Here is a 21,213-nt window from a genome sequence, read left to right as displayed (position 1 = left end):
ATAAAGCTCGTGCGACAGTTCAGCTGAGATCGGCGGACATTGTAGTGGCTATATGGTTGTATGGCTGTGTGGATGGATGGAGCGAGAGCCACTGGGCATGGGTGATAAGGCTGTTGACTGTTATCGCCAGATGACCTTGATCCTGACGCTGACGACAACAGCGGCGATGGTCAAAGCGCCACCATCCACAAAGGCAAGAGGCTCCACCAACTCACACACTTCCTCTATTGTAATACAGACTTCCCAGTAGGGAACACTTTTCCTTATCACATAACAGAATTAGAACATCGAATTTAACACAGAGTCAGATTAAAGTAACAGCGTGTAAAGGTTGTAACATATTTCATAGACAAAACAACATTATTCTAATCAGGAAAGGAAGCCTCAGATGGCCCCGACCGGCGCAAGATCATAATCTCCGACCAGCTTTCCACTTCCCCGATATGTAGGTATATATATATATTATTTTTATTCATTTAGTTGCTTACATCGTTTAAATTGCAATATTTGTGGATATGTATGCGACACAAGTATATATATATAGTATATTTATATATGTATATTTTTTAAATATGTAAATGCTGCACCTTGTGGAATATGAATATCAACTATATTCTTTGTCTTTATGTGCTCTACATGTATATAGTTTAAGTCGTGCAGTGCATATCTGAAGTATTTAATGTCTGTTTCGTGTATATTTGTATTTGTATTTCATAAATTAGGCATATCCAAAAGATATTATAAAATCTGTTAACTGGTCTTGTTATGGTTCCTCTTCATTTAGCTGCATAATTGTCTAATTCTCTTAGCTGTTTTGCATGCATACAGAGGGCTCGTGTGAGTATATGTTTCTGGTTATTAGCATGTCTTTGTTTATACTTTAACATGGGTCATTAAACTATTAAGTACTACGATTAAAATTGATTTTAGAAAAGAGTTAAGCCAATAAAATTGCACTTCTACGGAAGGCCTTTAAACTTTAAAACTGTGACTAAGTTTTGATTAAAAACAAACAAAAATTAATAAACTTAATCCGCTCTGTATGCACTTGGCTATGATTCTTCACAAGATTCGCGTCTTTCGTCGTTCTCTTCACAACTTTTGATTATTTCCTTTTGCTAGATTTGTAAGGCTGTCAGTCTTTAGTTAAGTTACGGTTAAGCAGTTCTGTTGGCTGGACAGATAAGTATATATATATATATATATATGAGTGTATATATCTCTACATAGACGGGCTATAAAGGCATGGAAGAGAGATTCGCCGAGTGGGTTGGGGCCGGGGGGTTTGTAGAGGTTGGAGCACAACATTCTCTATTTAAAGCTGACAATTGTGATGCATTCTAGGTGCGAGCTTACTAACGTTAAAGCGCAGACGCAAATCATACCATTGTATATCGAATAATTAAGTTACGTTTTAGGGATACATAGATATATATTACACAAAAATAAAAAAAAGTTAGAGCAATGTTTGCGTTGGTTTCTCATGAAAACGTTTTGAATCACAGTTATGTTGTGTGTGGTTGCAGTGGTTAATGGATCAAGTGATTCCTGGTGGTTGGGACAGTTGAGATTGGTATTGATCAGGGACCAACGGGAGGTCTAGTGCCGGCGCTTGTTCCCGTGGTTGTGCAGCATCACTATCTCATCGCCACTGTCGTCGGCCACATCCAGTTCCGGCTCTATGTGCGGCCCATCGTCGTCCTCCTCATCCGTGTGTAGGATGCGCTCCAGCTGCTCCTCGTCAAAGTACGGCTGGATGGTCATGCCGCCTGCAGAGTAACATAAATCATTAGCCTCAGTGTTTAATGAGATCTACCCCCTCCCAAACTCACGTTTAATTGGCGAGCGGAAGAGCTCCGTTTCCCCATCATCGCCCGCCTCATCATCCTCCAGATCAAACTGCTCTTTGCCCTTTTGCGGCAGCAGTGAGAAGTTGTAGTAGGGCTTGTTCCCCCGGTGGCGTCTGTAGAACCAAAACTGGGCACAAAGCACACATATGACCACACTGACGATGATCAAGACACTGGCAACCAGGATGAACAGGAAGCGGGGCAGCCCAAAGACATGCTCGTTAACCTTCAGGTGGAAGACCACGTTCTCAGTGGCCAAACCACCCTGGATCAGGTGCATCTGACGCGTCGCCTCCACATGACGCGGTGCCTCTACTTTCAGGGTGATAGTGCCCAATGGCACCGCCGATATATGATACTGGCCCATGCTGTTGGTGAAGTTCCTCAGTTTTGTCTGGCCCACCACCGACACCTTGGCATTCCGCACCGGGTGATTGCTCTCATCCAGCACCACTCCTGCAATGCTAGTGGTGCTTCCATAAGCACTATTTTGCAGCTCCACAACCGAGCCGCGAATCAACGTGAAGGCGTTCAAGCGTATGCTTCCCAAATCCGTGATTTGACCTTCTTTTATGTCCACTTTGATCATTTGCGACTCGTAGTTGGGAGCGGTCACCTCCAAGCCATAGAGGCCATGGGGCAGCATCACTTGGAAACGCGCCACGTTCTTGGTGACGTTGATGATCCGCTGGTGCTCGAGCAATCGGACAAAGGCCTCTCTCAGTGGTTGCCCCTTGTCGTTCTGCACCAAGCCACTTACTCCTGTCCTAACCAGAGCCAAAAAGTTCTTGATCTTGTCTATGTTCTTGCGCCACACGGAGGCGATTTGCTTGTGATGCGGCATCCGGCAGCAGGATATGCCCAAGGTGTAAACGGGCAAGTTGTACATGCGGTAGATCATGTTGGTCAATCTCTCCGTGGTCTCCCGGTGTGCCTGCCTCGTGGCGGATACAGGGCACTGGAGGGGCGAGTAGTTGAACTCCGTCCGCTGCATTCCATGGGCAAACTTCTCCAGAACGGAATCTCCTTTCGGATAAGTCAACTCGGAGCTGCCGGCTCCGAAGGTAAGCATAAGATCGAAGCGTTCGGTGCGCAGGAACTCCAGGAACATGTCCTTGGCCTGGTCCGTCTCTGGATTAAGAATGCGTTCTGCCAGCTCATCGCCCAGCACGGGATCGCAAATGGAGGAGCTGTGTGGTTCAAGAACTTGTTAATAAACTTCAAAGATTTCAAGTTGTCGTACTTACTTGTCGTTGTACATGTTAAAGACGTCCTGGAACTTGCCAGTCTGCGGCAGGAAGTAGATAACACTGCGCTTCAGCAGATCCAGCACAGAGGCATCCTGCAGCTTGAAGCCCTCGACAAGGTGCCGAATAAGGTTGAGCAGAATCTCCCTGCCCAATGGAGCGGCTGTATCGTATAGGGAACTCACCACCAGCAGCTTGTATTTATGCTCCTCGGGCTCACCAATCTGCGATAGAGAAAGACCGTTTAAGATTAAGATTCCATGGATTAGTATCTTGAAATTGTATATGCCACAATGGCAGATCCACTCACGTCGTTGGTCATTTTGAGATAGTTGAAGTAGGTGCTGAACTCATTGTCGCCATAGCCAAAGCTGGCAATCTGGCCATTTTGGTTCTCCAGCTCCGCGAGTCGAGATCTAATCTGAGGATTGGTGTGGTAACGGGTGTTTACCACGTTCTCGATAATCCTGAAGTCATTGGCCGAGGCCCAGTGCTGCGGATCATCGGGCATGAGCGTGACATCCATGCGCATCTCATAGGGTTCTCCCTCGGGCACCTCCACTTCCACCCGCATCGGAGCGTAATTGTCACCCAAAACGGTAAGGTTGTGCCGGCCAGGCAGCGCCAACTTCCAATAATCTCCGAAAGTTTGACTGTAGCTCGAGTGATTGGCACCATCCAAACGGATAACAGCTCCGGCGATCGGAGTGCCGATGGTGCTGTGCACAAAGCCATGGATGCCATGATGAACTTGCTCTATAAACTGGATCAGTGGCTCCCGATGATCCTGCCAGTATTGCGGCAGTTCCGCGGCCATTGGGAACTTATCGCAACCCATTTCGATGGTCAGCTCCATACATCCTGCCGTCACATAGTTCCAATCCTGCATTCCCCCCGTCACACTGTACCATTGGGCACCATTGGTGATGCCATCGGCGAAGAATTCATTTTGAAAGAGTTCACACGGTTGACCCAGGTGCATGGTGGGGTGTGCCTTCGAGTAGACTCCGGCCAGATGTCTGAACAGGGCATTATCCTCGGTCGGATTGGCCTTGCGTCCATTGATACTGGAATTCCTTAGCCTCATGATGGGATCAGTGAAATCATTCTCGTTATCGTCAAACGGATAGTTGGCTACCAGGGACCCACCATGCAGATTGGCGGACAGAACGAATGGCAGCGACAGGGTCCAGTTCATCAGGGCGGCTACCTCGGGCTCCGTTACCTTGTTGAACCTATCCGTGCCATATTGATCCGGGAAGTTCCTGTTCAGGTCAATCCCATGGGCATTCGATCGTCCAACGCCACCGGTACGATCCCCTTCGATGGAGATCTCAGCGCCATCGGGGTTCATGCTGTACAGAAAATGCATCCGCGTGTTATTCACCAGCTTGGTAATCCTGTCATCGTTGCCGTAGCGCTCCAGCATGTATTTGGTGAGGAGTAGTAGCAATTCCTTGCCCACCACCTCATTGCCATGCATGTTGGCCACATATTTGAACTCCGGCACACCCGGCACATGCGAACCCGGGGTGGCAAAGATCTCCAGCACCCAGAGATCGCGCCCCTGGACACTCTTGCCAATGCTGTAGAGACGGGTGAGCGAGGGATAGCTGCTGGAGATCTCCCTCAGGAAGCTGGAAAAGCAAACAGAGATGTTGTTTATAAGGATTTGATTTGATTTTCCGGAATTCCGGATCTTAAATATCGAATTAGAGAAGTGCAGACGTATGTATATAAAACATATGTTAACATTTTCCTAATGTCTCTTAAGGATTTCCAATTTTTGGGGGGCTTTTCTAGGAGCCGCATGTTTACCTCTCCATGGCCGTGAAGTTGTGGTGTTCGAACTTGGTGGGGGTCAGGAATCCGTTGAACTGCTCCTTGCGCTTCTCTGGCGGCTCTGAGCGGACGACTTTAACCTTCCGGAAGTTTCCTGTGGGAATGGGAAAGCGGAAACGGAACTGGGTGAGGATGTTGAATGTGTAATCATGCCATTTTCTGTTTTCTTTTTTGCTTAAGAGGGGGTGCCACATGCGAGTGCCTGGTGAAATCGGAGTGAGGGATGGGATGGGATGGGATGGGATGCAGTGCGTCTATGAATCAACGGCGGCGGGAGAAGCTAGAATCAGCAGCAGAATCACAAGCACAAGCAGATGCATAATTTCGTTCGTTTATTTTGCCATAATTTCATAGTTCACATTTATTTAAGATAAAATCCAAGTAAAATGCCAAAGAAAATGCTTGACTCTTGTCCTCGTCCTTGATTAGGTGCCATACATACATACATACATACATACATATATATATATATAACTTATCCGTTTCAAAATCTACATAGAAATATAGTTTGACTTTGGCACACAGGCTTTTCGTTCGATTTGATTTTTAGGTACTTAGTGGAATATACAATTAAAACTTCATTAGATGTGACTCGACACGCCCCCAACTTTGATACGATCGTAAGGCAAAGGATATATATAAACCTATGATTCCGGCGAAGGAAACTGAGGGAAAAGAAGACAGAGAAAGGCTAAAGCAACTTTCAACTAGATTGACGAACAGAAGATAAGACCAAAGAAGGGCTTTCAAATTGAAATGAAAAACGAATAATAAAGAACATTAAAAACTCGACAGTTTAAAGGTAAACCAAGGTGACATAAAGGTAAAATAAAATGGAAAATGAAATGGTGATCGATGATCAATGATCGATGAATGAAAATAAAACGCAGCAAGCGAAAATCAAAATTTTATTCATCCTTAGCCAATGATGGATGGCACCTCGCAATGCCCTCATGCCATAGATCGTCATTGGATTTCACCCAGGTCTTATCAACATCGTAAATATATATATAGATATCTATACATATATATATATATATATATTAAAAGCCATACATGAGCGTGTGTGCTACACAAATAGTCGAATCGTTATTGATAATAATTTCGCTTTACTTTCTTTTTTTTTTGTTTTTTTTTTTGGAGAAATGCTCAACAATAGTTTCTGATAGGATTAACCATACGATTCGCATACAATCTACATCGATAGTGATAGTATATAGAGCGGTACGTGTATATAGTGGGTACATATGCGTGGGCTTTGTGTTTATCATAGTATTGGTTTCGGGCTCATCGTTGCTAAAATGCTCCACAATATGTGTCTGGGGGGGGTGGGGAAGATACGGGGGAATGGAGATCAAGCTAAAACCGATTCATTTTTGGATCTTCTTATGTTCGTAAAGGTCATTCGATGACCCCAAGTGGGCTGATTTCTTCATAAGTTCCTAAGTACAATTCGCTTATTCGATTTTCGTATTTTATTTGGTTTGGTATTAGTTCCTTTTCTTGTTAATCGCTCCTCGTTTTTCTCTATATACAAATCAAACAGTTTTCGCTGAGTGTGTGCGCGACAGAGACAGAGATGATGGCGTGGGCAAGAGATAGAGATAGCTTTCACAAGCTGGCAGTAGAGCGTAAGAAAGTAATACAGGAGATTCCGAAGCAAAAGCTAATGGAAATGCAACATAAATGTTAAACAAAAAAGGGGAAACATATAATGGATTCGAGAAAAACTGAAACCCAGTCTCGCAGGAATACAGATCGATGATCGACTCTGGATGAGAAGAACCAAATGAACATGCCAAACGAATATAGAATATAGATCGGGTTCGGGGAGATAACATAGATATAGTACAAGGAGTTAGTGCGGAGTGAGCAGGAGGAGCAGGCCAACTAGGTGCAGGTCATGGAATGGCTATGTGTGTGTGTGTTTGTGTTTCGTTTTTTCTAGCTGGCGACTAAAATACATATGCGCATATATATATGTAAATCCGTTGCAGCCCTCTCTAGAAATAATAGGGACTGTAAAAACTGCTAATACCATCAAAGTCCGTCTCGACGGGCGTCAGCTTGAAGTCCAGGCGCAAGGCCTCCTGGTTATCGTTGGTCACACGGACTTGCTGAGGGGCACTGGTCTGGTAACTGCATTTCGGGTATAAGGAACAAGATTAGCAAGGGAGTCCAGGACACCAATAGTACACAAAAGACGCACCCAAAGGCGGCGGCATGCACGCTATAGAGTCCAGGGGTCAACAGCCTCCAGTATTCGCCACGTTTCGAGGTGCGCATGGGTTTCTCCTCCAGTCCGGCGACATAGATATTGGCATCGGGTATTGGGAAGCCACTGACATCCGTCACCAGGCCCTTGATACCGATGTGCGCCTGGCGTAGCAGCTGCAGCAGCGATGCCTTGTTCCGCTGCCACTCCTGGGGCAAAGTGCTGGCCGGCGGATATTTGCAGCAGGACAACTCAATGGTCAGCTCAAAGCAGTTGCTAAACGCGTAGTTGAAGTCCTGCATTCCGCCGGATAGCTCGTACCAATTGGCTCCGTTGGTGATGCCACCGGAGAAGCTATCGTTGCAGTTGTTGCCCTGTCTCATTATCGGATGGTTGTCCGAATAGCTGTGGGCCAGCTGCTTAAATACCCGATCGTCCGGGGTCAAGCTCTCCTCGCAGCACTCGTTGTGGGCCCTGTGAAAGAAGGAGATTAGATCCTCGGGAATTTATCAGGGTTTTCCAATACTTACAAGGAGTTATCGTAGGGATAGCTAGCCACGACGGCTCCGCCGTGGAAATTAGCGGAGAGCACAAACGGCTTGGTGGTGATCCATTCGATAAGGGCCGTCGTTTCCGGCTGTCGGGAATGGGGGCGCAACTGGTGGAAATGGTTTGGCTCCAGCCGATCGGGGAAATCGCGATTTAAGTCAACATTGGCTGCATTTCCGCGTCCCACATAGTTCGGTAGCGATTCGCAGTTGCCTTCCTGTAAAAAAAAATATAATCAGTTTTGTCCTTAGGTAAACGAATTTATCATTGCGACTTAATCATAAGACCCATTCAGAGGTAATGCCAAGAGAGGATGGCAATGGAGGATGGAAATACCCATCTGCTTTGGGCCAAGCTAAAAAGTTTCTCTTTCGGTCTTTCACTCTGTTATGGGCTGATTGTCATGCGGGTCAGTCCTGACCGGAATTGACCATTTAGCATGGCAGTCAGGTGTCAACCGAGTGATTACACCATAACGATCGCGGCGAAAGAAGGGCCTTCGATCGATATTCGATAATAATATTGTGCGATGGAGCAGGCAAAACTTAAAAGCTCGTCCTCCCCTTTTCCTCCTGGCCAATCAGAGCAGTAATCAATCAATCAATCGGAGAGCAGAAACCCAACACAATGAACTCAGTAAAATCAGAAGGCTGAACCAGAGGGGTTCTTCCCCCTGTGGACTATGGACCATTGCATAATTAACAAATTACACCATTAAGGGCCAGCTTAAATGGATCATGTCATCATTATAGCCACAATGATCACGCTACCGATCGGAAGTTCACATGGGAAAACATATAAAAGGCAGTCGTGGGATAAACTGGGCAAAAAGTGCTATCGCTGCACTGATCTACGAGTGAAATTGTAAGCGACGTGGTATTTTTTGAATCGTTTGAATCATTTTGATCAAAATGAATCATGGGAATTTTTGGAGATTGATATTGCCCATAAGGAAAATAAAGCTGATAAAAATTTACATTCCAAATAACAAGCTATGCCCTTAAACTGGAAACACAAATGTGATTCATATTCGTATACACATTTTTATATAGTTTTATCAAATCTGAATTTTTAGAAAGAAACTTTGGGACACGTTCCTAAGAACTGCTATTCACAAGGAAACTTTTGTTCGTCATAAATAGAAGATAAAGTTGGGTAATATATCCCAATTAAACCAAACATCTCAATTGAAGACTCTCTAAGACCCAACATCGTGTATTCTACTACACGTATTTCTCTTGGAATTGAATTCAACTTCCCTGAAATTGGGTTATATTTAAAGATTATTGAATAAGTGCATATAGCTAATCATCGATTTGAATTCCGCGAGTGCATCGTCCAGATTGTATTAATCTGACCTTTGCTGCTGCGGCAGCAGCAACAACAAAGACCAATCGGGCCAAAGAGAGAGAGGCTGTACAATAATTGCGTGCTTCTGTTTACCTCGCAATAGACACGATTCAAAAAGCTATTGATAAACAACCGAGCAGAACGTCAACACTTCGAGTTGGCCTAACTCAATGGAATATAAAGTGCCAAGTTTTGGGTGTGCGATGTACTCGCTTGTTTTGGTAACATTTAGCACTCTCAGCGTTTTTATCAACCCTAGGGCCCATAAAAAGTTGTTAAGATAACATTTTAAGCTAACACAAGAAACCTTAAATGTCTTTCTCTCGGCTCTTGACGTAGGCCGAGAAAGGGCGGGGTTTTTCGGGGTCCTCTCAATATTTTTGGGTAACAGATTTGTGCAGTTAGGCTACTAGACTTTACCCCTATTATGTTCGTCATTGGATCCTATGATTCAAAAGTTCAAAATCTCCTTGTGTATGTGCACTTCCACATCCTCCCCCTCTTTGGTGTACCCCTAGAGTGTTCCCACTCGCACTCCCGTATCGAAAAGGTTACCCGAAAGTCCGCCTACAGTCCGCCCACACACACTCTCCCGGTTATTGATTTTTCACCAGAGCGCCCGATTTACAAACAAAACACGCGCCCCAACAGGTGACAGGCTGTGTTCATTACCTGGGACAACGCATAGCCATCCGGATTCATGGTAGGCATCAGGTAGATGTCCGTGCTGTTGACCAGCTGTCCCACATCGGAGATCAGTTCGTGGTTGCTGAGCAGATATTGGGCCAGATAAACCAGGAGCTGCCTGCCCACGGTCTCGTCTCCGTGCATATTCGCAATATACTTGACTGGCGGCGTGAGGAGATTCCGGGCACGGACGTTCCTAGAGATTTGTAGGGCCAGCAGATTGTTGCCTGCCACGGAACGACCAAGGTTGTGAACTCTTGCCTGGTCGGGATATGCCTTAGCCAGGCCCGCAAACAGATCCTCCAGCTGTCCCTGGCTGGTATAGTGCGGCCGCTGCAGGAAGGACTCGTCCTCCCTGATGCTCTTGCCATGGCCGGAGGATATACCCGCCAGCAAGGCGATGGCGACGAACAGAAGACCCAGAGTTGGCATCTTGCGATTTGAAATCTTGTCGGGACTGTGTTGTTTTTATCACTGGCGTGCGAATCGAGCGAGATACAGTTATTTCCTTCAGCAGCAGCAGCAGTAGCTACTCCTCCGCTCTCTCTCGCGCTCGCTCTCTACTTTTTTGTCCGTCGGGCGTCCGTTCGTCGTGGGTCGTCGTTGCAGCTCAGCCTCGAAAAATCAACTGTTCAAAATTTTGCTGCGTTGATTGGCCTCAAGCGCCCGCCGCTGTTGCCTCTGCCGCTGCCACTGCCTCTGCCTCAGTCGTCGTGGCACAGTGGAGCACAGGTTAGTGGAGCGACCCAAAAAAAAACCAGGATGACTAACACAAAATCCCATTTTTCTTCAACCACAACTAATTAATGTTGACTCGGTATATTATGCCCAAGTGTAGCGACCACTAGATATAATGTTCCAATAAAGGGCTTAATAAGAAGAGCATCTGTTACCAGTTAGAAAGATTCAGTCTTCGCAACCCCTAGTCCCACTGTACATCGTTCCAAGAGAGCAGACCCAAAAGCCAGAGAGGCGCTAATTGTAGGGAAATTACACGCAGTAGCGAACGCCAAAACCATCAAAATGCCGCTGGTGAAAAAGCTTAAGTTTACTCTCTTTAGTCGGCTCTAGTCGACTGCCATGGATAAATAGTCTATAGTTTATTTAGGTGCTTTTAATTTGGTTATTATTACCACAGAGGTGGAGTAGTCAGGCCCGTCAACTGGGACGCCTGCGCATGTGCGGGTGGGAGAGTGGGAGAACTACGAGTGACGCGAGAGCCGCACAACGCACGTCAACACAGGATATTTTTACACGAAAATCAATAACTGCACTCCCACGCCGTGACGTCACAGACTGTGACTGTCCATCCTTTGCGTGGGTTACCACGAAACCGCCCATACAAACACGGCCTATCGATAAGCCAACAAAATTGGCACACTCACAAAATTAAGAGCGGCAACTCGCTGTTATCAGTGAACTACGAAGTCTGCCATATGGGCACTTCCAGTTCCCCCTCGCCCCTTCCCTCCCACCGAGGAATTCACCCCCCTAGTACACTTCCAATGATTAAACAACAACGGCTGCGAATCCAAAAACATACATACATATGGTCAGCTCTGATCTGCTTATTGGAAAGCTGTTAAGTGGAAGAAAGGGGAGAGCGTTAATATATTCGAAAGGCACTTCCTTGAGGAATTGAGGTTGCTGAGGTGGATGCGAACTGTGAATACCCTACACTGCGAAGAATACCTAGGGTATGTCTATATTAATATTAATATTATAAGACATTATTTCTGTATCGTTCAGATATAAACCACAAAGATACGTTTATGACTCAAAAAACATTTCTAATGAAGCAGCATATGCTTAGAACTATAACATTTCCTACAACCTCTAAAGAGCTGATATACCTTCAAATCCAAAAGCAAAGAAGTACTCCTCTTTGGCAGCCACCGGAAAACCAAGGTGTCTGATTTACGTACATTATGCTGGAGGAGCGAACAGCTGTTGATTGAAAAGTGCATTCAGGCCGTATAAATATAAAAATACACAACGGAAATTGGCTAACTTTTCAGCGCTCTCGACTGTCGGCAGCAAAGCACCGCCAACTGAACAACAACAAAAAACCGGTCGCGAATAAGTGTCTCAATTGCAGGGAAATAATATGAAGTGAATAAAGCACGAACGTCATCGGTGGCTTGCTTCTGTGGCTGTAGTTGCTGTTATTGTTATTGTTGTGACATGTAACCAGTTTCTTGTAAAGTAATTGCCATTCTCACCCGCTCAGGGGGTGGTGGCCGCCCTGTCGTCGGCTGCCTTTTGTGGTTGCCGTTGCAATTGCGAAATCATGACGTCAGCAGGCCGACAAACTATGATTACTTTATCATCAGATTATTGAGGAGAGACCATAGAACTGTCACCAAGATACGCACGCCCACACACAGCGACAAATATCCATAGATTAGATACCATTATAATATCTAATACGAATATTGAAGGTTTTTTTGATATTCTTAATCATGGGATTGGTTGAAAGTAAATTTAAATAAAATAACTATTTCCATTTCACTATCCTATAAGTTATATTCGCAATTTCTCACAGTACATAGCGCCTTGAACAGGCCGTAAAATTGGCTTACCAACATTTCAATCTAATCAAAGTCAGATACTGACCATTAGAGTGTCAGAAGTCGACGCAAACAAGGCCATTTAAAATATTTACAAGCTTAACTGGTACTCATTAAGAATGCAATAATTCAAATTCTTAGTTTGAACAGCTTGTTCTGATGAAGTCCATGTGCAATATGCACTCGCCACTTGAGTTTGGGGCAAATACAACGCCAGACAAGATCTATAAAGATCTCTAATGGCCTCAATGCTGATAAAACAAATACAACTGGCCCCGTTTAATTGTTTTCATTTTTTGCACGTTGTTTGTTTGTCTGAAACCAAGCTCGATCCTTAGCTGCGCAAGCTCGTAATATCATCAGATAGTACCTCTGATCTTGTGGGAATTATACAGCTGGGTAGCGCAAACAAAAACCGTCTAATTAATGCAAAGTATAATATAGTTTTAGGGAATTTACCGCATCGGCAGGGGAATTCCTACATGATAACCACTGTTGATAACTTCACCGGAGCAATGCAATATTAATTAAATAACAATTCCCGGAATGGGTTTCTTATCAGAAGGCATTATGAGAATTCATCTCTCTTGAGAATAGGTACATCTGCATTATCATCAGATAGACTTAAAAGAAATTAGAGCTCTCCTCAAGAAACCATTACTTGAGTCCATTGAAGAGCTCTTGGGAGCCATGAAACCAATAGCAATTTGAGGGCCACTCGAAAGACACTTTGAAAAACATTTGAAACGCTGTGTCTCAGCTAAGATTTGTGGGGTTCGTTTGGAATTCTTGGGTGCTAATTGAGCGATCATACACGTCGGCTAACCACAAGCCAGAAAAAGTGGGTCAAAACACACCGATCAGAATGCGGCTGAGCTGTGTGTAGTTGGGGCATAAGATCTTGTTTTTCTGGAGATCGTAGATTGCACCCCTCGCCTTCGCTTTGTTCTCTTTCTTCCAGCGGTAAGCTAAAAGACCAGAGGGGCTTAGTTCAGACAAAAGCTCAGCAGATCGAACGAGAGAATGGAGAGACAGAGGTGCCTATACACAGAGAGAAATATATGACGAGGTACTAACTACTTCTGGGAGCAAATAATATGCATAAAAGCTTTACTATATCGAACAGTCTGGAGTGAACAATTAAGCTGCTGACTTAGAAACACATGTTAATAAATATTATATATTAACTTTTCGATCTTGTGCAAATCATTTGAAATGATGATAAAAACACATATAAAAGGCAAACTGGAACCTCTAGAACTAAGATATTTTCAGACAATATAAGTCAGCAACAGGTTTCTCTTTGATCTAAATGATAATTAATATTAATATCTGTGATTAAAATGCGCATTCTCTGAGTAAGTATGAATATGATAATGTGCAAAAGAAAGTCTGCAAAGTGTATGGCTAGAACAGCTGCTCCCAAGACGAAATATATATACAATATGTAAATATAAAACGCAAAGCTAATAGCAACAATATTTCCCCCTTATGGCACGATCAATAAACTACAGAAGAAAGGGGACTTTACTGGGTGGGACAGCTGGCAGTCATTTTACAATCACTTTTTCGTTGGCCCCACTCGCTGTTTCCCCTTTCTTTAGTTTTTTCACTCGATTCTAGATTACTGAGAAATCAGAAAATGACTCACCTGGGCTTTGGTAAATCCGTCCGGATTGCAGGTGGGCAGGAAGTGGATTTCAGTGCGATTTAGTAGCGCTTGGACCTCGGGATCCGCATCGTAGTGGCTGGCCAGGTATTCGGCCATGTAGAGGACTATCTGCCGACCCACGGCTTCATCGCCGCGGATATTGGCCACCAGTTTCACCATGGGCCTCAGGAGATCTCCGTTTTTGGACTCTCCAGTTGGTGCACTCAGGGCCAGGGCGTGCATAGGCCGATCCTCCAGGGATTTACCTATCGTATATGCCTGTGCCAAGTCGGGGTAATCCTTGGCCAGCTGACCGAAGAGTTCGCCGATCTCCTGGTTCTTCAGATAGTGGGGGTTCTCTAGGAAATTGTCCACTTCCTGGATCACTTGCACTTCACTAAATTCCCCGGCTGCATAGCCGAGGATCAGGATTAGGTAAACACTCCACATTTCTAGGGTTCTAGGTGAATTTCGAATGTTTTTCGGGTTTCTGTACACGTAGGCAGCCAAAAAAAAAAAGTAAAAACAAAAAATGCAGTCACCCCAGCTTCCCCGGGAAGTGGGTGCTTGAAACCAGAAAATCCGGATGCTAATATTAACTAAAATACACTTTCTTTGGCTGCCAGAGTGCAATTTTTCAAATTTCTGCCACAATTGTTGACGCGACACTCACACACACGCACCTACACCGTCACGCCGACGCTTACACCTCATGCACATTCGCACACAAGAGCCGCAGAATATTTCGCTTTCTTTTTAGCTCTCCGATTTGCGCACTGACTTTTCCCGACGGCCAACGGACATTTTCACGGTTATTTAAACATTGGGAAAAGCGTTTACATTTAATTCGCCGCGCGGCAATTAAAAATAACAAACTTTTGTGAATCGACGAAAGTACGCGAACGCGACCGCGACCGATGTTGCCACTACTGAACTGAGAGATCGCACGGCGTTGCCAGTGTGATATATGCTCAGCTGTCAGAAGGTCGGCGACATGCAAGCTGTCAGAAGGTAGGTGATATACAAGCTGTAAGAAGGTCAGCGATATTAAACCCAACGGTGGCAATTTCAAAATGATCGCATAAACTGTCAGGAAGCCATTGATATAAAACCAAACGGCAGCAAATTCAAACGGGAAAATGTTTACTTCTTACCTCCTTTAATTGGTTATAGCATCAAATAGGCTATGTAAAAGAAAGGTAGACTCTTACTTAAGGCTTAACTAACTTTTATTTTCTCTAGAATCAAACGGGCGAATCTCCAAGAGTGAAACGAACACAAGAATAACCAAAAACAGGTTGTCATTGTGTGTGTAGCTTAACATGTAATGTATGCTCGGATGTTCCGTTATTTAAAATGTGTCGTATCAAAAACTAGCTCAAAATACGATTATGTTAAGGCAAATTTTTGAAAAGTGCATTCAGACATTCCGGTTCGTCGTAAATTACGCTATTCATCCTACTCTAAAAGTCCGTGTGATGTGCTTTTCTATTTTACACTATGCTCTTAGTATCTGTTTTCAATACGAGTGATAATAAATTGATTCCATAACACACACACGCACAGAACACAGTGTAAAAATCGCAAAAGTGTGCTTAGAATTGAGTGTGGGTTTTCTTTCAGTGTATATATAAAGTATATAGGATTCGTTTTCGAGTCTAAATGCTTGGTGTGTGTTTTTGCGATATATAGTTACACAGTTGATTGCTTCAGATTGGTATCTATATAGTCCCTACTTTTCCGCCCCTTTGACACATTTTCCGCTCCTTATTGCCCATTTTCCAGGCAGGCTAATCAATAAGGCTCATGGATTATTCATGACACCCACTCTCTGCTCCGTCGAGGGCTTCTCTGGCTTTTTGCGACCCTTCTGGGAACTGGCTATCCGCTGCTTCAGAGTATGAAATGTCTGCTGCATGATCCGCATTTGGTAACGTATGGAGCTGCTGACGTCACGCTGCAGCTGCTGCACCTCGCAGATGTCCTTGCGCAGATTCTGGTACTCGTGGGTCACTTCGCTCATCGACTCGAGCAGCTCGAGCACCTCCATCTCGTCCATCTGCTCCATCGTCGTCTGTTCGAGGCTGCGCTCCACCGCATGGAGTTTGTGAGTCATCGTGTAAAGCTGCGAACCGGCATTGGCCACCTTGAAAAGGGAACGAGTTGGGTGTTATTTACATTGGCTTAGTTTGGGAATTGGCCAGGCCAATATATTAACTATAAAAATCAAAAGTACTTGTAGGGAATTTCCGTAGAAAATTTGAATAACAACTTCTCTTTCAACAGATAAACCAAATGTAAAACTTCGTTAAGAAAAGCCATAAATGAAAGGAATTAAAGGTTCGTTTTGTATCATTTAGCTATAGGATAATAGGGAATCCTTTTGCCTGTGGTGCTGTCTTTTAGGCGCCATGAAAATAGCCAGATGATTTATACTAATGGCTTGCCATGTAATTGACCCCTTTGGCACACATAAATTTTCCCTCACGGTACGCCGATTGTTAGGCAATTATATTGGTAAGTGGCTATTCATATTTTACTGGTCGATTAACTCACCGATTTTTCCAGAGCGCTAATGTCCTGGTAACCCGTCGTGGCCTCCATCTTTCCTAGATCCCAGAGCTTTGTTTAGCTTCAGCTTTCTGGCATGACAGACTGCACTAAATATAGGACTTTAATGTTGTTGCCAAAATCTAGGCGCCTCGACGGAAGCGCTGTCAGTCCACTCCAAGCTCTCCTAGCAGAGTGAGCGAGTCCAGCGGGTCGTACTGCTATTTATATGCTCCTGCACATATGTTGGTTTCCGCTTCCGCGAGAGAGCGAGAGAGAGAGAGTGAGAGGGAGAGGCAGTGTTGACGTTTGAGGACTAGTTATATTTACATACTTTGATTTGTTTAATTTTAAACTTTTTTTTATATTTATTTAGTATTTTGTGAAAAATATTAATATTTCACATATGAACATATTTTTTTCTTTCCAATTTTCATTCATTAAATTCATTTTGAACTCTGATTATTTTGGCATCTCTGCGGAAAGAGAAGAAAGGAGCGTCTTGGGTCCCATAGAAATTCAAAACAAACACAAAAAGAGAAAGCCAGGATTTGTGTGTGGCTCCTTGGATTACGTTTCACTGGGCGTAGGGAAAGTACTTTTAATTATGTTGACCAGGAAGCGGAAGTCCGAGCAGAAACTTTTCTGCCTTGGCGAAAAGCGAAATTGTTATTTCAATGGAACGAGAGCCTAAAAGTAGGTAGCACTATTTTCATTCACAATCTCATTGAAAGCGCTTTGGCGTTTTTTAGCGCATTCAGCAAATGGTCTTTGTTTACCGTTATGCTCACATTACATTCGAAAGTTTTCGGCAATAATAAATTGGTAACACTTATTACTTTATATTGTTTATAAATTTAATTAATTTACCTACAAAGTTACACTTACCTTTAGCTTCACTTATAGAAACGCCGGTTGGCACGTGCCTCATATATGTATGTATGTATGTTTTGTATTCATGGAAAAATACACAACGCCACTATATTTGATTTGGTTTCTCTGCGTGTTTATAAATACCAAACACAGTTCTTTTCCTCTCAGCACCGAATATCTTATGCACTTTCGAAGCGTTCTACAAAAAATAATAATAGTCGATTAATACAGTGAAAATATGGTTAAAAAACAGGCTTCTAATTTGTCACCAGTAAATTAAATAATACTGCGACAAAAACTGATAGCTGATATGCTTACCTTCCAATAGGGAAACGACTGGAAAGACAAACATCGCAAAACGAACTCACACGCATACACACACGTACCTAACGCGCCCCCAACGAATAGCCACAACTATACTGATAACAACAATAACAATCGGAACATAACAAAAACAACAGCTGTAGCGATAGGTTTTTAAAGGTGTGTAAGTTTAAATGTACATATGTATGTACGTATGTGTGCATGTGAGGAGCTATGGCCATTTGCTATCGTTAAGCACTTTTTGACGTGGTCTTCGCCTTCGTTCTCGCCGTCGTACCATCCAGTTTTTTAACTCGTATATCAACAATCACACCATCACACACCATCGCACAATATAGTCTATGTAGTGGCAATACAGGAACAACACACAGGCCCCCACATTGGCATCGAAAATCGGCGGCTGCGTTCAGTTCTAGTGGAACCACCGTTTGGAGAGCACGCGATCCCCGCCCCAATTCTTAACTGAATATCCTCAAGATGTCCCTAGTTCGTTTGATCGGCGCTGAGGTAAGTTTATTAACTTTTGAATTCCTGAATTTCCGATTAAGAACTGTTAGGCGCATTTTTAATCCCTATTTCCATCTCCCTCACACTGGAGAGATCTTTGAGTGTGAATGACACTCTCAATTTGCTCAATTAAACGGTCAAGTGTGGTTTGTGTGTATGGGTGGCCGTGAATTCGGCAATTGGCAATACACATGTAAATGAAAAATGCACTTTATCTGCCCATCTCACTCTCACTTTACTCAAATACGTATGTGGATCTAAAAGCTTTACAAGTGTGGGTGAGAAATCTCCAATTGACAACAACACATGTTACGTAAGGTTCCGCTACGAGCAGAAGAAGAAGAAGAAGAAACTATTCAAAGCAGATAAAGCAAAAAACAATTCTCATGGGGGATTTAGCGGTACAATGTTTGAACTGGTATAAAATCCAATAAAACGCGATAAGCGGTATTATTCCACGCCGGGCGAGCCATAAAAACACCTGTCTGCCAGATGGGCACTGATAAGAGTGGGCGTGGCGGTCCGCCCTCCCCCCGCGTACCCAACCTCATGGGGTTATCAACATCCAACAAATAAACCTCACCCCACCTAAAACGGAATTGTCCGAGGCGTTGAGGTTAGAATTGTTGGCACCCTGCGATTTGCATGGAAAATTAAGTCAAGTGCAACAAAGTACATTAAATTGTAAAAGCCTTTTATGTACATTTAATCTAAAAGAACAAAACTTACCTCAACATGGAGACACGGTCTGATTTCTAAAAGCGCTTTCTGTGGGCTAGGCCTTATGATTCTCAAGTGATAGTTCCGCGATTTGTGCATATAAATATCGCTTGTCCAAGACCACATTCGGCGGTCGAACGACTCACATGTCAAAGGTTGGCCACTTTCCTAACAAATTGGTTGGCACATTCTGGAATTGTAAATAAAACAGAACTTTTAGATTGTTAATAAAAATCAACACCAGATTGATGAGGAAATTGTACACTTACATATATTATAAACCTGTGAGGTGCGTTGGGAAGGAAAAAGGCTGTGGAGGGCCCCTCCTCCTTTCTGGTGATCGCTATTTTCTCAAAGTGTTTTTTTTTTAAGTTATATCTATTGTGTAACATCAGACTGCATTACTATATACAAAAATACATACTATATAATATATTTCGTCTCCAGGCCCGCCATATGGCGAAGAGGACCTACTCCTCGGCCGCTCCCACCACGAAGCTCTTCATCGACGGCAAGTTCGTGGAGTCGAAGACAACGGAGTGGATCGATGTGCACGACCCGGCCACCAACAAGGTGGTGACCCGTGTGCCCAAGGCCACCCAAGCAGAGATGCAGACAGCTCTTGAATCCAACAAGAAGGCCTTCCGCTCGTGGAGTAACCAGTCAATCCTGACCCGCCAGCAGGTGATGTTCAAGCTGCAGGCGCTGATCAAGGAGAACATGGGCGAGCTGGCCAAGAACATCACGAAGGAACAGGGCAAAACCTTGGCCGATGCCGAGGGCGACGTACTCCGTGGTCTCCAGGTAGTGGAACACTGCTGCAGCATCCCCTCCCTTCAAATGGGAGAGACAGTGGCCAATGTGGCCAAGGACATGGATACCTACTCACTGGTCCTGCCCCTCGGAGTGACCGCTGGCGTAGCTCCCTTTAATTTCCCAGCCATGATCCCGCTCTGGATGTTCCCTGTGGCCATTACCACTGGCAACACCATGCTGTTGAAGCCATCGGAGCGTGTGCCTGGTGCTACCATGCTGCTGATGGAGCTCCTTAATGAGGCCGGATGCCCTCCGGGTGTTGTCAATGTAATCCATGGCCAGCACGATGCTGTTAACTTCATCTGCGATGCTCCCGAAATTAAGGCAGTGTCCTTTGTGGGCTCTGACCAGGCTGGAAAGTACATTTACGAGAGAGCTGGTAAAAATGGCAAGCGGGTACAGTCCAACATGGGTGCCAAGAACCACGGTATCATCCTGGGCGATGCCAACAAGGAGAACACATTGAACCAGCTGGCAGGAGCCGCCTTCGGAGCTGCTGGACAGCGGTGCATGGCCTTGTCCACGGCTGTCTTTGTCGGCGATGCTCAGTCATGGATTCCCGATCTCGTAGTGCGCGCCCAGAAGCTGAAAGTGAATGCTGGCCACGTGCCCGGAACAGATGTGGGACCCGTGATCAGTGCCGCCTCCCGTCAACGCATCAATGACCTGATTGAGTCTGGAGTCAAGGAGGGAGCTAAGCTTATTTTGGATGGCAGGAAGATCAGCGTTCCCGGCTATGAGGATGGATACTTTGTTGGACCCACCATCCTGAGCGACGTGACGCCCAGCATGAAGTGCTACACCGAGGAAATCTTTGGCCCCGTGCTTGTCATCCTGAAGGCCGACACTTTGGACGATGCCATCGGTATTGTTAATGCCAATCCCTATGGCAATGGTACCGCTGTCTTCACCACCAATGGTGCAGCTGCCCGTAAATTCGTCAACGAAATCGATGCCGGCCAGGTGGGCGTGAATGTGCCCATTCCCGTGCCTCTGCCCATGTTCTCCTTCACCGGAACCCGTGGCTCTTTCCGCGGTGACCATCACTTCTACGGCAAGCAGGGCATTAAGTTCTACACCCAGACCAAGACAGTCACCCAGCTGTGGCGTGAGACGGATGTGACCCACACCCAGGCAGCCGTTGCCATGCCCACCATGAAGTAGGCGACTCTGGAGGAGATTTTACAGGAGATGATCCGGAGGAGATGTTCCACGTATTGAATTTCTGGATGCTTGCACACAGGACGTATTTAGAAGCTAGATACAAAGAAATTATTGCATTTATTTTTGTGCCTGTTTATTAGATTTAAGAAGATGTTTAGAGACAACAAGAGAAGCTTGAAAAAACTAAAATGTTATCAATAATAAAAACTTTGAAATTTAAATACTTCTTTAAATAATTAATGACCTGTCTTGTTGTTCACATTTTCTACTTTTTTAGTTAAAGATTCCTCTAATTTGC

General features: G+C 44.6%; 3 protein-coding genes and 1 long non-coding RNA gene across 5 annotated transcripts; 1 reads left to right on the top strand and 3 right to left on the bottom strand.

The window, feature by feature from the left end:
• Positions 1–454: 454 nt before the first annotated feature.
• On the bottom strand, positions 455–14,889 carry LOC108105430 (carboxypeptidase D). 2 transcript variants are annotated; one of them, XM_017212000.2, is made up of 9 exons: positions 13,962–14,889; positions 7,685–7,920; positions 7,149–7,628; positions 6,978–7,078; positions 4,916–5,033; positions 3,408–4,734; positions 3,098–3,321; positions 1,833–3,040; positions 455–1,769 (listed from the first exon to the last, which is right to left on the bottom strand). In XM_017212000.2, exons 1-9 carry the CDS (start codon positions 14,409–14,411, stop codon positions 1,600–1,602), a joined length of 4,314 nt encoding a protein of 1,437 aa, XP_017067489.1. In that variant the 5' UTR covers positions 14,412–14,889; the 3' UTR covers positions 455–1,599. The 2 variants fall into 2 exon arrangements, with proteins under 2 accessions (XP_017067489.1, XP_017067490.1); XM_017212001.1 differs by lacking the exon at positions 13,962–14,889 and adding an exon at positions 9,726–10,360.
• A 283-nt stretch (positions 14,890–15,172) lies between these two features.
• LOC108105491 lies at positions 15,173–16,767 on the bottom strand. Its single transcript, XM_017212110.2, is given in 3 exon segments — positions 15,173–15,807; positions 15,810–16,107; positions 16,518–16,767. Coding segments are annotated over 3 exon segments (381 nt in total). The 5' UTR covers positions 16,566–16,767; the 3' UTR covers positions 15,173–15,772.
• A 170-nt stretch (positions 16,768–16,937) lies between these two features.
• On the bottom strand, positions 16,938–19,368 carry LOC108105492. Its single transcript, XR_001772360.1, has 3 exons — positions 18,945–19,368; positions 17,400–17,583; positions 16,938–17,201 (listed from the first exon to the last, which is right to left on the bottom strand). It is a non-coding gene; the product is annotated as an uncharacterized LOC108105492 (long non-coding RNA).
• On the top strand, positions 18,097–21,136 carry LOC108105490 (probable methylmalonate-semialdehyde dehydrogenase [acylating], mitochondrial). The gene is made up of 2 exons (XM_017212109.2): positions 18,097–18,215; positions 19,383–21,136. Exons 1-2 carry the CDS (start codon positions 18,186–18,188, stop codon positions 20,913–20,915), a joined length of 1,563 nt encoding a protein of 520 aa, XP_017067598.1. The 5' UTR covers positions 18,097–18,185; the 3' UTR covers positions 20,916–21,136.
• Positions 21,137–21,213: the final 77 nt, after the last annotated feature.

Source organism: Drosophila eugracilis, unplaced genomic scaffold, assembly GCF_018153835.1.
Source record: "Drosophila eugracilis isolate 14026-0451.02 unplaced genomic scaffold, ASM1815383v1 contig_2167, whole genome shotgun sequence".
In the NCBI taxonomy this organism is placed as follows: Eukaryota; Metazoa; Arthropoda; class Insecta; order Diptera; family Drosophilidae; genus Drosophila; species Drosophila eugracilis.
The sequence above is the reverse complement of the archived record's forward strand: the minus strand, read 5'-3'. Positions and strand labels throughout refer to the sequence as shown.

Excerpts from the sequence above, each read along its gene's own strand:
- LOC108105430 (XM_017212000.2), bottom strand. The coding sequence starts at position 14,411 with ATGTGGAGTGTTTACCTAATCCTGATCCTCGGCTATGCAGCCGGGGAA. Across the intron at positions 5,034-6,977 it reads CGTCGAGACGGACTTTGATG|GAAACTTCCGGAAGGTTAAA; the intron begins GTATTAGCAGTT and ends CCATTCCCACAG. Across the intron at positions 4,735-4,915 it reads AACTTCACGGCCATGGAGAG|CTTCCTGAGGGAGATCTCCA; the intron begins GTAAACATGCGG and ends TTGCTTTTCCAG.
- LOC108105490 (XM_017212109.2), top strand. The coding sequence starts at position 18,186 with ATGTCCCTAGTTCGTTTGATCGGCGCTGAG. Across the intron at positions 18,216-19,382 it reads TTCGTTTGATCGGCGCTGAG|GCCCGCCATATGGCGAAGAG; the intron begins GTAAGTTTATTA and ends TTTCGTCTCCAG.